We start from the raw sequence: 14,605 nt of genomic DNA, 5'->3' as shown, positions 1-14,605 counted from the left end.
CTGGACACGACGGGGTGACCCTTTGGCTAAGGTGTGCAAACATGCGGTTGGTCTTCAGGGCTTTCTCGTCTCCTTTCATTGACCTATTTGGTTGGCTGCTGGTAAGGATAGAGTAGATCTAATGAAGGATTGTGACAAGGACTTCACTATTTCTGGAAGAAGAGTGTAGATCAGCTATAAATAACGGTGCATGTTTGCTGTTCAGAAATCTCCCTCTTTGCTGTAAGAGAATATACAAATTCCTTTTCAATGTATTGCATGCCATGTACCAGCCAGGATGCTCTTTATACGTGGAAGGTTGAATACAAATCAAAAGCAGCTTTTCTGAAACAAACAATGTGCTGACAATGGGCTTGCAGTGCTGCTTCCTGATGCAAACAGAAGTTTATTTTCTATTATGGATTAACGTGGTTGCACTGTGTTCGTTCTTAATAAAGGCTCCTTGACCTTCTTCTGTAAGTATCGCTCCAATAGGAAAAACAAACTTTTTGTTACTATGCTTATCTCAAGCTGAATGCAGTATCTTAATCCTGCTTAAGCCAAAAATCCTTGAACTGCCTATGGAACTTTTCAGCACCATATAATATAAATTTACAATGTAAAAGCAGGACTGTTTATTCAAAACAGGAGGCTTATTTGCAGAAGTTGCGGAGTTTGTAACTACTTCAAAGTGTTATTTTGTCTTGCAAGATACGGAAAGAAATGGCAAGTATGTCAACAGCAGTAAAACTTGATCTTAAGTGTTTAAGGTAACTAGTTTTTGCAAACCTAGGTGTTGTCAGCCAGTTTATCCCATTCAAGTATTGCTTTCTCTAGGTTGCTGAAAATCTGTTAATATCCTAGGAATACTTTCTAGACTGAATATTGCCTAACAAGAACCCCATGCTTTCAAGCATGCCTCTGTAAGATAAGTTTACTTGATTTGTCAGGGGATGAGGTTGTCTTTGTAAAAAATCAAGGAAGGAGCCTTGAAATCTCCTCAGGTCAAAGCTGGTGGGTGGCATTGGTAGCGGACAGTGCACTGGGGCTGGGATTTGTGCTGCACAGCTGGCTGCTGGAGCATCATGCTTCCCTGGAGCAATGGTGTGCAACATCGTGGTGGGAGGGGGCAAACGTGGTGGAAGTCTCTGATGAGCTGGAAAGCGTACCAAGAGCAGCAGCTCCCACATGCAAGTCTCACATCGTCATCATCCTGCAGTTCAACCTGCTGTTTCTTGTTGCTGTAGTCACGTTGGTGCACCCCGGTGTTGCAAAAGTGTGATACTGCGGGCTTGTGTTGGTTGGATGCTCAACTGTAACCTGCAGATTGTTTTCTGTACAGCTGCTGCCCTGTGTTGGGTTTTTACTTCAAAATGAGGTGCCTTGCACAGCCTCTTTTGAAGGGTAATACATGCCTCTTTTCAGACCTCCATTCAGTTTTTTCAAGACTGCTTTGAATTTTAACTCCATCCTCATGCATTTTGTCCCTGCCACCTTTATATTACCTGCAGATTCAATAATTACTCTTCATTCAGTTTCATAAATGTTTGGGCTTTCACTTTTGAACCACAATGTGGGAAATAGGCTTATCTGATTTAATTGCATGTAATATAGCTGAATACGTATTTTTTCCCTCAGAGCTTGTCCCAAGTTTATTAAACTGGGTTATCTGAATTATGACAGACTTCAATAAATTTGTTTATTCGAGGGACAAAGCTTCTGGCTGTGTGGATATTCTGAATGGGTCCAAAAAATCGTTCACAAAAATGAAAGGCTTGTGTTTGCTGCATTATAGATTAAATAGTAAGACTTTGGAACTGAGGATGAAAGAGTTAAACTTTTATTCTCAGGTTAGTTGCACCAGAAATCTTCTACCAGAGGAATATTCCCCCATAATTCTTGCATTCTCTTCATCCAAATTAATGAATGCCTGAGGAATGGTCATCTACTTCTTCTGAAGTTTGTGAAAAATATATCCTAAAAATTTCTAAAAATTTGAGAATGAAAGTAAATTTCTAGACCTTTTCTTTACTCATGCAAAGAAACCTGTCACAATGGTTGCAGTTGCTGGTTCCCTCATCATCACTGGTGTCTTTCTTACAGAGTTTGTATGTATTAAAGCTATATTTGTATAGCTTTAAACTATTCAGTGTTACCATTTGAGTTTGCTCCTGGGAAATCATTGTCAGTGATAAGCTTCATAGGCATCTGCCTGTAAGGAGGCAGACTTGTTTTTCTCCACACTTTATCAATGTGTTTTTCAATATTTGGGAGAAATAAAACCTCACTGAAGAGAGTGGAACAGCAGCAAACACGTTTCTAAACGTGCTCTAAGGCCAGCTTCTGTCTTCACTTTACTGCATCAACACACATTGAGCCACTCTGTGATTTAATACCCACGGCAATTCTTAGACAATTTTAAATATTAGGGTACAAAAATTCCTGATGATTGCATGCATATACATTCTTTAGGCTGATCAATGGAAAATAAAGATTTGCTCAAAATAAGCTTTGAGAATGAAGTCCAAGCATACACAGCAACAGTTACCTGCTTCCCTCTGCTTGGCTGTATTTCTTGAGGGCCAGCCTTAGACTGATCATAGTATATATTCCTTGGTTTTCCAAAAAGTATATCAGGCTAAAAAACATTACCTCTTCTACAGTGGGTTGAATTAAAATTGTCAAATTCATACATACACACCTGCTGTATTTATAGTAAAACCAGTATGCTGAAACATTCAATCAGTGGTAGTTAATGTTACAGAATGTAGAGCAATTTTAGTGTCATTTGGGCCCCTATGATATTCTTAGGTTGATGGTTAACCTTCATAATCATTAAAAGGTAAAGCTGCATATAGAATCCAAGATTGTGTGTTTGGTAATTTACCCGATTTATTTCTATTCTCATATAAATGCACAGATTGCTCTTTTAAGCCCACTGGTACTTTAAGCTTAAGTAAAAGAATATGGTGTTCAAGTGACTTGTCTTTCTCCTTCACATCTAGTCACTGTCCCAAGCTGTTGGTAAGCTCTGCCGGTACTGATGACAAAAATATGAATGGTAATGGAGTTGTTTTGTAGTAGCACGTTGACATTTGTCAATGACATTGACATTTATGAAGACTCACCAATCGCACAAGCAAAATATTGAGAGAAAGGTTTCTAAGAGACTGTTGAATACTACTTTTAAATATCTTTGTCAGTTGTATTTAATATTCCATTAAAAATTCAAGCAGATTTCAGAAGAACAGCTTTTTAGGTTTACTGCAAACTAATTTTACCCTCAGAATAAAGTAGTTGGATGGCAGTAGTTTTTTGTGCTTCAATATTGTTTTGTATAGCAGCACACTGAAAAATGTGCTTATGCCAATAAACATTTTAATGATTTCTCATATTTACATTTTTAAGCTTCAGCAGGATGCAGCACATTCTGTACTAAATTATTAGTTCAGCCAAGGAAATCAAGTTTTGTTACATCTGACTAAACTTACAAAAACTATTTGCATTTCACATTTATGCAAATAATTGCATCTAGAGCTGAGTAAAAGAAAAAGGCTTTTAGTGCCTGTTGGAGTTGAAATTCATATTTCATAGTTTAAGAAGTTTTACTCTTGTAATTTGGGTGTTGCTAGTTTTTTCTTCTTAGAGCTGACTCCCGTATGTGCTTCATTAGGACTGAATAAATCACAAAGTCAGGGCAGTGTCTGATGTGGTCTGTGCAAAGTGCTCTCATCTGTTTTGTTAGCTGAGCTTCAGTCTGTTTGATTATACTCAGGCACTTGCATTTAAAGTTAAGCACGTGCATATTAGTTCCACTAAATGGGAAAGGATGACTTGCTACTTGAATGCTTTGCTGAATTAGAGGCTGAGCGACTGTAGCTTTTCCAGTGCAGTTACCACTGCAACAGACACATAGCCAGCGCTGCTTTCAGAGGGAGAATTGTGCCAAAGCAGCCTTTTCAGTGACATGACTGAAATCATATCAAAACTTCCGAAATACAGTTTCTCATTTAAAACTATGGTCCCAGTTAATCTCAAGCAAAGGAGTGTAGATTGAAGTTTTTACATAAACTTTTTTTTTCCTTTTAGCTTATTAAAATTCCCAAAGTTGATCTGCCAAATGAAGTGCATACATTTAACTTCTACTTGTCAAATGTTGGCAAAGATAATCCTCAGGGAAGCTTTGACTGTGTCCAGCAAACGGACTCAAGGTAAGTTTTACTTAACGTTTTCTTTCATGGCAAATTTAAGTAGATTCTGTGGCTTTGAGCGTATAGCAAAAGCCTTTAACAGAAGCATGCTCCTAGTGATGAGCTGCAGTAGAAAATTAATTCCTAGCAATAGCATGATTTCTTGCTAATTATAAATACTTGCTTTTACATGGAATTCTTTTTGGTTTTGCTCTTAAAAAAGTAACCTTTTGAGTACTTTCTCACCTCCTTAATGCTATTTTTAAAAGCATTTGGAGTTCAGCATCGTCCAAGCTAGACCAGATCCATTCTACAACCATATGTAAATATGATTATGGCTGGCGGCATGCTAGCATGCTGGCCGTGATGGATAGTTGCCTTATTTTAAGAACCATGTAAATCAGTGACCTTATCCATAATTGCATGACCGTGGTGTTTCAGAACCCAAGCATAATACAGCAGTGCCTTGTCCTGGTCCTCTGAGTCAAAGTGAACAGTGTTAACATCTACCGAAAAGGCAAGAAAATACTGTGCTTTTACATTAAGCTTGCTTCAGCTTCTAGAATATTACGTTTAGTGTAGTATCAATGTAGTCTAATGGTGTTGAATAACTGTTTGTCCCATTTGATTAACTAGGACACCACAGGCAGTGTTTGTGTATTGATCTGGGAAGCTGATAGCAAACAGGCGCACCGACACGTCTTCAAACGGTGCTGCTCAGGTTCTCAGTCAGAGGAGAGCTTCTGCCCTCAATTTCAAAACAGAGATTTGCCTAGATAGCGGGTGTTGGGAACAATAAGAAAATGATCTGATTTAATAGCTCTCTGCCTAACAAGAGATCTCTCAGCATCCTCATCCTCCACTTTCTCCCCTTGCGTTAAGTCCCTTCTACTACAATACAGCCTTTCAGTGAACTTACTTAATTGATGGGATTGGCAAAAAGCCGAATAGTTTAGCGGCAGACCTGGGGGAGCCTGGGGCAGTGTGGGTTTTGGGGGATTTTTTTTTTTTTTTTTTTTTTTTTTTTTTTTATTAAACCCTATCTGAAAGGGGCCAGACAGCTGCCGAGGCTGTCACAAGCGAGCGGCAGGAGTGCATGCCAGGGCCGAGAGGTCCTGCCTCCGCTCTTGGCCTGCCTCTCCCAAGCACCTCTGAGGGCACTTTCTTCTTTGGGAAGGAGCACCTTCAGTTAAATTAAACTGGATTCACTTTATAAATAAGACTAAATTTAAGCTGCTTTAGCTCTGAATAATTCTGAATAGCATGCCTAGGTAGTTTTAATATGGTTTTACTAATCTACTTCAAAATTTAATTCAGGCTAGCTTTCAGGAGGTCCTTTGTAGCCAGCTCTCGGTTTGTGCAAAGTGCCTGCAAACTTAATGCAAAACTTGTGTAGTGTTACACGCAGACTTGTTTAAAAAAAATAAAACCAGAGAGGACCTCTGCAGGGTATCTAGTCTAATTTTGTGCTCAAGGCAGGTCTAGCTTCAAAACTGGCTCGGATTTTGAAAATGCCCAGCCTGAGGAGGCGGATTACACAGTGTCTCGGTCAGTGCTTGGCCGCTCCTGTGGTGAAAAAGTGCATAAAGGCAGTGATGTTCAAGGAAATGGGCAATGTGTAAAAGCTGTGCTTTAGAGGGCGAGAAGGACCTTTTTTTTTCTGTTGTAAGTGCACTGGTGTTGGAGCAAGGAATCAACACATAGCTCTAGGCTATGGACAAAACTGTAGCTGTATCATCTTGAAGTATTGGTCAGTGGCTTGGTCCAGCTTTGTGACTTTCAGAAATGAGGTAGTAAGTTGAGACATGAGATTCTTGATGCTTCTTGGAGCCTTGATGGGGAGTTCTAGGGTGATTAAAGTGTTTTGGGTTAGCTAAAGCTGATGCCCTTTCTCTGGTCAGAGCTGTTGCAATGGTGGGTGCTGCACAGTGTACTTCGTTAAGAGCAGTGATAGGCCAGTTTAAATGAAACCAGTCTTAGTCAGTTGAGGTGCTCTCCTGACTGGATGCAGCGCAGTACAGGAGCACATTTGGACCGACCATGGCGGGCTGGGCTCCTCCAGAAGTGCCTCCTGAAGCCCGGCGCCCGCCACGACGCTATCGAGGAGATCTCGTGGTCCTTCCCCTCATGCGGGGTTTGCTCCAAGTGCCCCTTCTCAAACGGGAACCCTCAGAGAAGCAGGCGGGTGAAGCACAAGCACTTCTCAGCGCTGGCAAACACACAGAGTGGGCGATGACGAGGGTGGACATCTTTGAAAGCAAGATGAGGGGAGGCCAGGGGCGCAGGCCTCGAGGGGAGGCTGGCTTGTCCTCCCTGGGCCTCGCAGGGCCTGGGGCCACCATGGGCTGCTGCAGGTGGAGGAGAGGAGACGTGTGGTGGGCTGAGAGCTGGGTGGCTGGTGGCCAGCCTCCGGGGCAGGAGCTGCCTGCCGGTAGGGTGCCGGTGTAACTGCCCGAGGTGTCCCTGTAGTTGTCATGGCAGCGCTTACCAGTACAGCCACCAACATCGCCCCGAGTCTGCCTCTCAAATACGGGTCTGTGAGGAAATGTAGTTACACTGACAGGTAAAACTGATACAATTTGGATGTGTAGGGACAATTTTAAATATATTTACGCCCTAGCTAGCTGTCTGAACTGGAAAATGTTTTTCTTCACCTGTTAAGACAGGTTTTAAAGTTCCTGATACAACCATACTTCTAAACCTGAACTAGTGCTTGGGCTCAACCTTTTTCAATGTTTTTATAGTTCTGGAGCCTCTCAACTCAGTAGCCTGGGATTTATACAGAATAAAATTACAGTATGTGCAACAAGTGATTCCTATCTGACGACCAGAGAGCGCATGACCCAGGCAGAAGAGGAGTCGCGCAATCGAAGTGCAAAGGTTATTAAACCTGGTGGACCATTTTTAGGTATGGTTGTATTTCATTTTCTACTAGATGTCTGTAAGTTTTCAAACTCAGTAATTCATCTTTTCAGCATATTCTTGGGAAAGGTGGTGTGTTCAGAGGTCGCAGGTGTAGGTAGCTTGCCATCATGTTACAGATTTACAGTCTCCTGTTGCTGCATTCAGACATGAGCCTTTTTTAGTCCCAGAAAGTCTGCCAGTCCTTCCTTGTTCCCATTGAGGTGAGGGTTTTTATCACCCCATGCACTAAAATTCTCTGGTATAGTAGCTAATGTTTTGTTTTTGTAACTACTTTTGAGTACATAAATACTGTGCTAAACCATTAACCTTAATTTGTAATCTAAAAAAATTAACATTGAGGAAGCCTCATATACAAATTCATAAGCTTAATATGAAAAACTTTGCTTTTCACACTTGCTAATGTTGATTAAATTTTATTTATTTTATGTCTTGGTCATTAATAAGCAACTGTTGTCACAAGACCATGTTGGTTTTTTTTTTTAAAAAAAGTTAAAGTAAGGTGATGTTGGGATCTTCCCACGGATTTCATCATTTTCCACAAAACAAAAAGTGTTTAGGTGGTATCATTCATTATTAAACTGTCCTGAGTACTGTTTCCCCGAGGAGCCTGGAGCCAGCTGCAGATAGATGCAAGGTGAGCATCCACCTCACAGGCACTCAGTGGTACAGGCAGCAGTGGTCCTGCCCGCAGTAGCGAGCTGAACCAGGTACATCAAACTTCATAAAGTCAAACGGGCTCTTACTTGGCTTTGGCTGCAGTCGTTCACCAGCACGGACATCCCTGACAGTGATGGTGTAACACTTGCTCTGCCTCAGCTTACTGCAGAGCATTTTAAGCCAGTATCATCACAGCTTCATGGAGATACAAAACGCCGTGTGTGTGGCCTTGACACTAAGGGAACTGGGCATGGGTTAATACCAGGACAAAGAGTTGGGACTGTTTCCCCGGTATTGTCTAAGCTGCTCTTTAATGGCAATGTGAGAGGAGCTGCTTTCATCTATTTATAAACTTCTCGTTGGGGAAGTTCTGTTGTACATGTGAATGATCTGTGTGATTCTTGTTAGTTGTTTAAATAGAACTTAAGTGAATATTTAACATTAAATAAATGGGGTCTGAGGACTGGCAGTAGGACAATTATGGTGTTTGGGGATACTTTCTTTTCAGACTGGCACTGAGGAAGCTCAGGTGGGACAGGTTTAGTTGCTGGTAAGGCATAGGTGTGACTTTGCAACATGCTTCATGCAGTACAAATTAAGAACTGGGGCTGTTAATGATGTTAATGCTTGGTTAAGGTTTCAGTTAATTTTTTTAAGTGATTCAGAGGCATGACTTTAAGAGGTGTTGTGTTTGAATGCTGCTTACACTATCTGCGGTGCCGGGGTTTTGTGTATCTACATTGAATTTAACTTCTCAAAACGTTTGTAATGCGTTCAATAAATAACTGGCAAGTTCATACTGTTCTAAAAATGTAACCACGTGTGTTTGCATGATTGGGTTTGTTCTTGAAAACCAGAAAGGCAAAGTCCAGGGAACATTCAGGGTGGAAAGGTTATAAAGGTTTGGCCTTCACTGCAGAATGGAAACAAATTTTTGCTATTCCTGAGGACAAGCAGTACATAAGCAAAGCTCAGTCCCTGTGTGTCTGACAGAAGAGAGCAAGCTCCAGATTTTCTCACCAATACTCATTAAGTCTCCCTCATGTACCAAACATGAGTTGTTGGTTTCAGAAAAATGCCTAGTTTGTGTCACATCCTCTGTTGGATTGCAAACAATGTTTACTACAATGATTTTCTGTAATATTCTGTTAAATCTTTTTTTTTTTTTTTTTCTGTCCAATTTCAAATGCTATTTAAAAACACAGAGTAGAGAAGTTTGGGTCTTTTTCTGGAAAACTGAGGTTCAGGTTGGGTGGTGTTATTTTTAAATTCTGGATGCATTGTTTGCAAACACTTGCATTGTTCCTTCAGTTGAGAAACATCTCTTTTTAGAGAGTTTGATGCAAAATGCTGTGCAGGCCATGTTTTAAAACTTCTCTGGCCTTGGTCCCAAGAACTGTTAAATAAATTCTTGGTGTATTGTTTCTGACAAACCTGGGCTTATTTAATACAAGGGGAACATTTCAGCTTAACATGTGGTGTAACTTATGGTAACTCAAGTGATTAACACTGAGGGTTGATAGTTTCTTTAAGCAGTGATGCAATTAATTGTGTGGACTTGATGTCCCTAGGCATTAATGGGGAATCTTTTAATTGTATGGAAGAACTTTGTATCACACTTTACTCTTCTGAAAAAAAAAAAAAAAAAGAAAAAAAAAAAAGCCTGATTTTGGGTATTGAGTGCTTGAGCTTATAAACTGAAAAAAATAATAAAAGCAACATCTATCTAAGTAATCGGTACAGTCTTGCTATACCAGTATCACTCATTTACCAGCTTATTTTTATATTGAGTATTTCTTTGTTAATGCCTAGCTTGATGCATCTTTACTACCTGTATATTCTTACAGATCTTGAAATGCTAACTAAATACAGTTTTTAGAGTTTATCCAGCTTAGTAAATTATTTTAAATCAACTTTCTTGTCTTTTCCCAACCTCCCATGTCACTCTTTTTTTTTTTTTTTTTTTCTTCCTTTTTTTTTTTTACCCTTACTTTAGGAAAAAGAGCACAGGTCAGAAGAGCACCACAAAGCATTCCAGATGCTGTGCCCGAGAGGAAGAGGTCGACACCCATGAACCCTGCAAACACAATACGGAGGACCCACACACACAATACTGTTTCTCAGCGACCGTACAGGGACAGGGTGATTCACTTATTGGCACTGAAGAGTTACAAGAAACCAGAGTTACTTGCTCGCTTGCAGAGAGATGGCGTCAACCAAAAGGACAAGAATTCCCTTGGAACTATCCTTCAGCAGGTGAGATCATGGGGTTTGTGCCAGCATTTTTTCCCTCCTGCTATTCTTTTAATCATAGTCTTGAGGTGTGTTACTCCTGTATTTAAATTAGAAAATAATAAACAACTCATGTAATGCTCCTTGTTTAAGCTTTTCAATCAACTTTATACAGATGCCCCAAACTGCAAGTCAGCATGAGGAAAGGAAAGAAATACTAAGAAATTTTGGGGGGATGTTTTATTTTTGCTAGAACAGCATGCAATAATTAACTATTTTTAGCTTTGTTGCTCCTAATGTCTTATTTTTTCCTGTCTTTTATTTAGACTGCTTAACTGCTCAATTGAGAGAAACTGACCATGCATTCTCTCAATTCTGTGAAATAGTTTGTCATAGTACTTAATATTTCTTGTGATGAGTTTATGAGGAGAGAAGTTTGGTAATCGCATAGGTTAGTATTTCCTTCGAACATAGTTGGTGGCCTGTAAATGGTACTTGGCTTCTCTTGGGATCTATTAGAATTGCAATCCATGGAAGGGTGTTCCACCCAAATTGTAAATGAAAAAGGTGGTGGTCCAATTTTGAGCATAGTGTTTCTTTGCTATCGTGTGGATTGTGTCTTTGTCTTACTTGAAAACTTTTTTCATTCAGTAGCTTTTCCAGTTCTCCTTTAAGTTCCACTTGTATTTCTTTCTTATATCCATCAAAATTATTGGTGAGCCTATAATGTTATAGGTGAAGCTTTTTAGCTGTGTGTTCAAGAGTGTCACATTAATTTTCTACTAAAACAGTTCAAAAAAGGCTTCTTAAAGTATCATAAGGTGCAGTGGCTTCTCCCTTACTTTTTAGATACTCCCTGTACCCATATACTGTGGCTGAATTATGCATGTATTAATATGTAAAGTAGGAATGTTTCCCACTTATCTAGAAAATAAGTGTTTTGGAACCTATTAAAGTGAGTAAAATTCAACATTTATACAGCTTTGGTTGATACTACACTGAATTTTAAAAACTCATTCCTTGAATATGTTAAGTGTTCTTGCTTTGTTTGTCCAGTGCAATGGTAGGTTTTTTCACCCTGAAGACATACACAATTTTAATGAAAGACATGTTCTTACATACAAATTGAAGTAGTCGATTTATACTTTAAGTTGATTATAAAATTCCAAAAGCTCAGTTCCCTAAAAAATAAAAGGTGCAAAAATTTTCTCCTGTCCCGTTATGCTTGACAGTGTTTAAGGTGACTTTCTTGGAGTCTGTTTCCTGTATGTGGTGTGAGCTACCTCAAGGTACTGGTGTGCATTCAGAAATGGTCACATTAGCAGCAAAACACCCTGAAAAGCCTTGCTCACGTTTTTCTTAGCTTAATAATGAGCTTTTTTTTTTCACAAATCTAAAATGAGCAGCCTGAACTTGTTAAGATCTAATATGCACAGATTTGCTTCTCTTGGAATAGAGCTTTAATTCTGTTTTTAACAAGTGAATTACTGTTTCTGGATATCTTTGTTACTTTAATTTTTTTTTAAGCTGGGGACAGACAGACATGCACACACACATGACTTAGCAGTATTTACCTATCATGTTTTGGAGGAAAACTAGGCAAAGCTGCAAAAAGTGGTGGTGATGTGTTGATGAGTTATTCAGCATTTTGTATCAGGCAAATTGATGGAGACTGTTTTTCTTTGAGGTTTTCTCTGAAACTCTGAACTAATGTCAGGTGATGAAATCTAAAACAGCACTTTAAGTGTCAATGGTCTCAAGGTTGTATGAGCTCGTTTTAACTTTTTGAGTGTACTTTGTATTTTTCTTAAGGAAGATACAAACCCATTTTATTTTCAAAGGTATACGGCAAGACTTGCACGCGACCTTCTCATGACAATGGTTTGCTGTAATGAACCCTGTGTCTGCAAAATGAAGAGTGCATCTGGGCCTGTGCACCTGTCCTCAACCATTCTAGCACTAAATCTTGTTTTCAAAATATAACTTGTTAGATATGAGTACAGTTACTTTTTTCCCAATTGGTAAAACTTCAATGTGGCTTAAAACTAATGGGACAGATGAATAATTTATCTTTGTACTAAAAGAAGTTCAGTGCCAGTTAGGTTATCGTGTATGATTGCTCAGTAGAAAGCTAGAGTTTCGTGTGGCTCAGGCACTTGAGAAAGAAAGGCAATTCTGTTTATCAAGACAAACGACGACATACTGCAGTCATTAATGTGATGATGGAAAACATGAATTGTTCCAGGCATGGTCTGTGCTCTGCCATTGCAGTATAGCTGTGTAAAACAAAAGAACAGCAAGTATCCTCTTGAAGTTGAACAACTCTGAATTTGTACGTGGAGATGGTGTTCTTCAGTTCTTAAAAAAGAAAAATAAATAAAAATTAAAACTAGGCTTCTCAACTTATTTCATGCAGTGAAGATTTAAAGTTTTGGCATAGTTTGCCTAGATTCTCAATGCTGTATTAAAGACACAAAACCAGATATGTGTTGCAGAGAGAGGTTTTCATAGAGTACATGCTTGCAGCAGTTTGGGATTTTCTTACATCCAAATTTCTGCATCCCAAATTGACCATGTTTTTTAAAATTGGTGCTCATTACATAAGAGCTTCTTTGATCTTCACATCTAAAAAACCTGGAAAACTGGTGCGTGATTTTGTTTTCAGCTTTGATTTAGCTTTGTGGTACCAATCTTATTTCTGTAGTTTGCATTTAGGTATAACGAACATTTATTTTCTTAAATGTCTGCCTATAGGTGGCCAACTTGAATCCAAAGGATAACTCTTACACTCTGAAGGATTATGTATTTAAAGAAATTCAAAAAGATTGGCCTGGATACAATGAAATAGATAAACAGTCATTGGAGTTAATACTTTCTAGGTAAGTTCAGTCTCTAGGGGAAGAAAAATAGCCATTTAAAAAACTTTTTCTGGGAAATGAATGTCTGTCTTCCCTATAATGAAAGAACTATGATATAGACATTTTTGCCTTGTAACCTGAAATGTTGGGTCATCCTTACAGAAAATTAAATTCATCTCAGAATGCCACCAGCACCAGCCATTTGGAATCTCCCGTAACTTCTAATAAAGATGCTGCATCAACTTCTCAGGTATTTTGTATTTTCTTTTATGTTATTTAGAGTGTATTAAGGTTTATCACACTTTATATTCATGTAAAAGCTGTGATGTGAAGCACTAATGCTGTCTTTAACACATGAAAAACTGAAGCATTATTTCTAATTGGATTATTATATTTTTTTTAAAAAGATGGCTGCACTGTCAAAGACTGCAAAAAACTTATGGTCACGTAGCTTAAGGGCTGCTATATGTAGTGTTCTGTATTTCAGAATGTTTATTAAAATATTCAGAAAAATAAACAATTCCTGTCTGTGCAGTATTTTGTAAATACATCTGGATCTCTGACAGAGACCACCCCTGTTGTGTTTCAGCAGCCAACACATTGGCCTAAATCATAACTGTTCATCCATAGCACATTGACCTTGCAGAAGCCTCTACTCACTTGTAGAGTTTAAACTCACCTGCTGAACTTCTTGGCTATCCATTATGGTTACACAGCCCTGTACTTTCTGGTTAAATACTTAAAACTGTTATGTATTGCCACATAACTTGTTTATTTCAGTGTGTAGGAAGGTCTTCTAAAGACAAGATATATATATATGTTACATGGTTGCACATGTTCAAGGTTCTTTGTTGTACGGTAGTTATAATACATAAAATATCCACAAACATCCATATGCTACTGTTTAAATATAAAGCTTAGGAAAGTCTAGAATAAGGACAAGTTACAGTAGTGATTTATTTGGAAGAATATTTTTTTTTTTCTATAAGCATCATTTAAGGACCCATTTTGATTCAGGGTAGCCCAGGTGTGACAAGGCAGATCTGAATCAGCAAGTAGTACCTGTGCCTTCCCCCAGCCTTTTCAGACTTAAAATGCGTATGTCCTGTCTTCTTATCAATACAAGAGGACAATGCAAGCCCTTTTAGAAGAAGCCTGGAAAACCCTGCATAAAAGTCATTACTTTAAGGAAAAGTTTGATACTTTCTGTGACTAAAACTGCACTTCAGTAAATGCAATTGAAATCTGAAGAACATCAGAGCTCGTGTGTGTACAGTGATAAGCTGGGAAGTATGGAAAGTCTTTCACCACTGAGATATTTACATTTAAATAGAGGAGGGAGAGCACACCTCTGTTTTTCCCTCACTTCCTTCCCGTCAGAGGGTGAAATGGTGACCTGCCCCTGTATACACAGAATCTGGATTTATTTCAACAGGGTGGCACAGAGCTGTGCCTGGCACTCCTGGTCCAAGCTGCCACTTGTACATCAACAGGAGTGGTGTATTCTTGCTAGAGAGGAGGATGTGAACCAGCATTTCAGGTGGAGAACAGCTGGAACGACAACTGTAGCAAAACAGTTTTAGGTTTTGCCTATTCTTATCAGCTGTGCACTTCTTGCACTCTGATAAGCACACTGCTGTGTGCTTCTTGGGGCTGCTTTAGTAAATCGCATGGCTGTGTGACAGCAAAACCTAACTCTTAACCCAGTATGTCCGAACTGAAATTGGTACCTAAACAATACTGCCCTGACCTCCTTGTTTTGGT

The 14,605-nt window shown here is 39.1% G+C and overlaps 1 protein-coding gene across 4 annotated transcripts in view; it reads left to right on the top strand.

The window, feature by feature from the left end:
- ELL2 (elongation factor for RNA polymerase II 2) overlaps positions 1-14,605 on the top strand; it is a 44,353-nt gene that overhangs the window by 18,650 nt on the left and 11,098 nt on the right. For all 4 annotated transcript variants that reach the window (XM_087761427.1, XM_087761425.1, XM_087761424.1 and 1 more), the window contains 5 exons: positions 4,069-4,190; positions 6,914-7,077; positions 9,748-10,007; positions 12,738-12,862; positions 13,004-13,091. In XM_087761427.1, coding sequence (XP_087617553.1) covers positions 4,069-4,190; positions 6,914-7,077; positions 9,748-10,007; positions 12,738-12,862; positions 13,004-13,091 — 759 coding nt within the window. The remainder of the gene's footprint in view (positions 1-4,068; positions 4,191-6,913; positions 7,078-9,747; positions 10,008-12,737; positions 12,863-13,003; positions 13,092-14,605) is intronic.

The sequence above is a fragment of the Nipponia nippon genome, unplaced genomic scaffold, assembly GCF_047370975.1.
Source record: "Nipponia nippon isolate SJK-2023a ecotype South Korea unplaced genomic scaffold, ASM4737097v1 scaffold_24, whole genome shotgun sequence".
Lineage (NCBI taxonomy): Eukaryota > Metazoa > Chordata > Aves > Pelecaniformes > Threskiornithidae > Nipponia > Nipponia nippon.
This window is presented reverse-complemented; position numbering and strand designations above follow the sequence as displayed.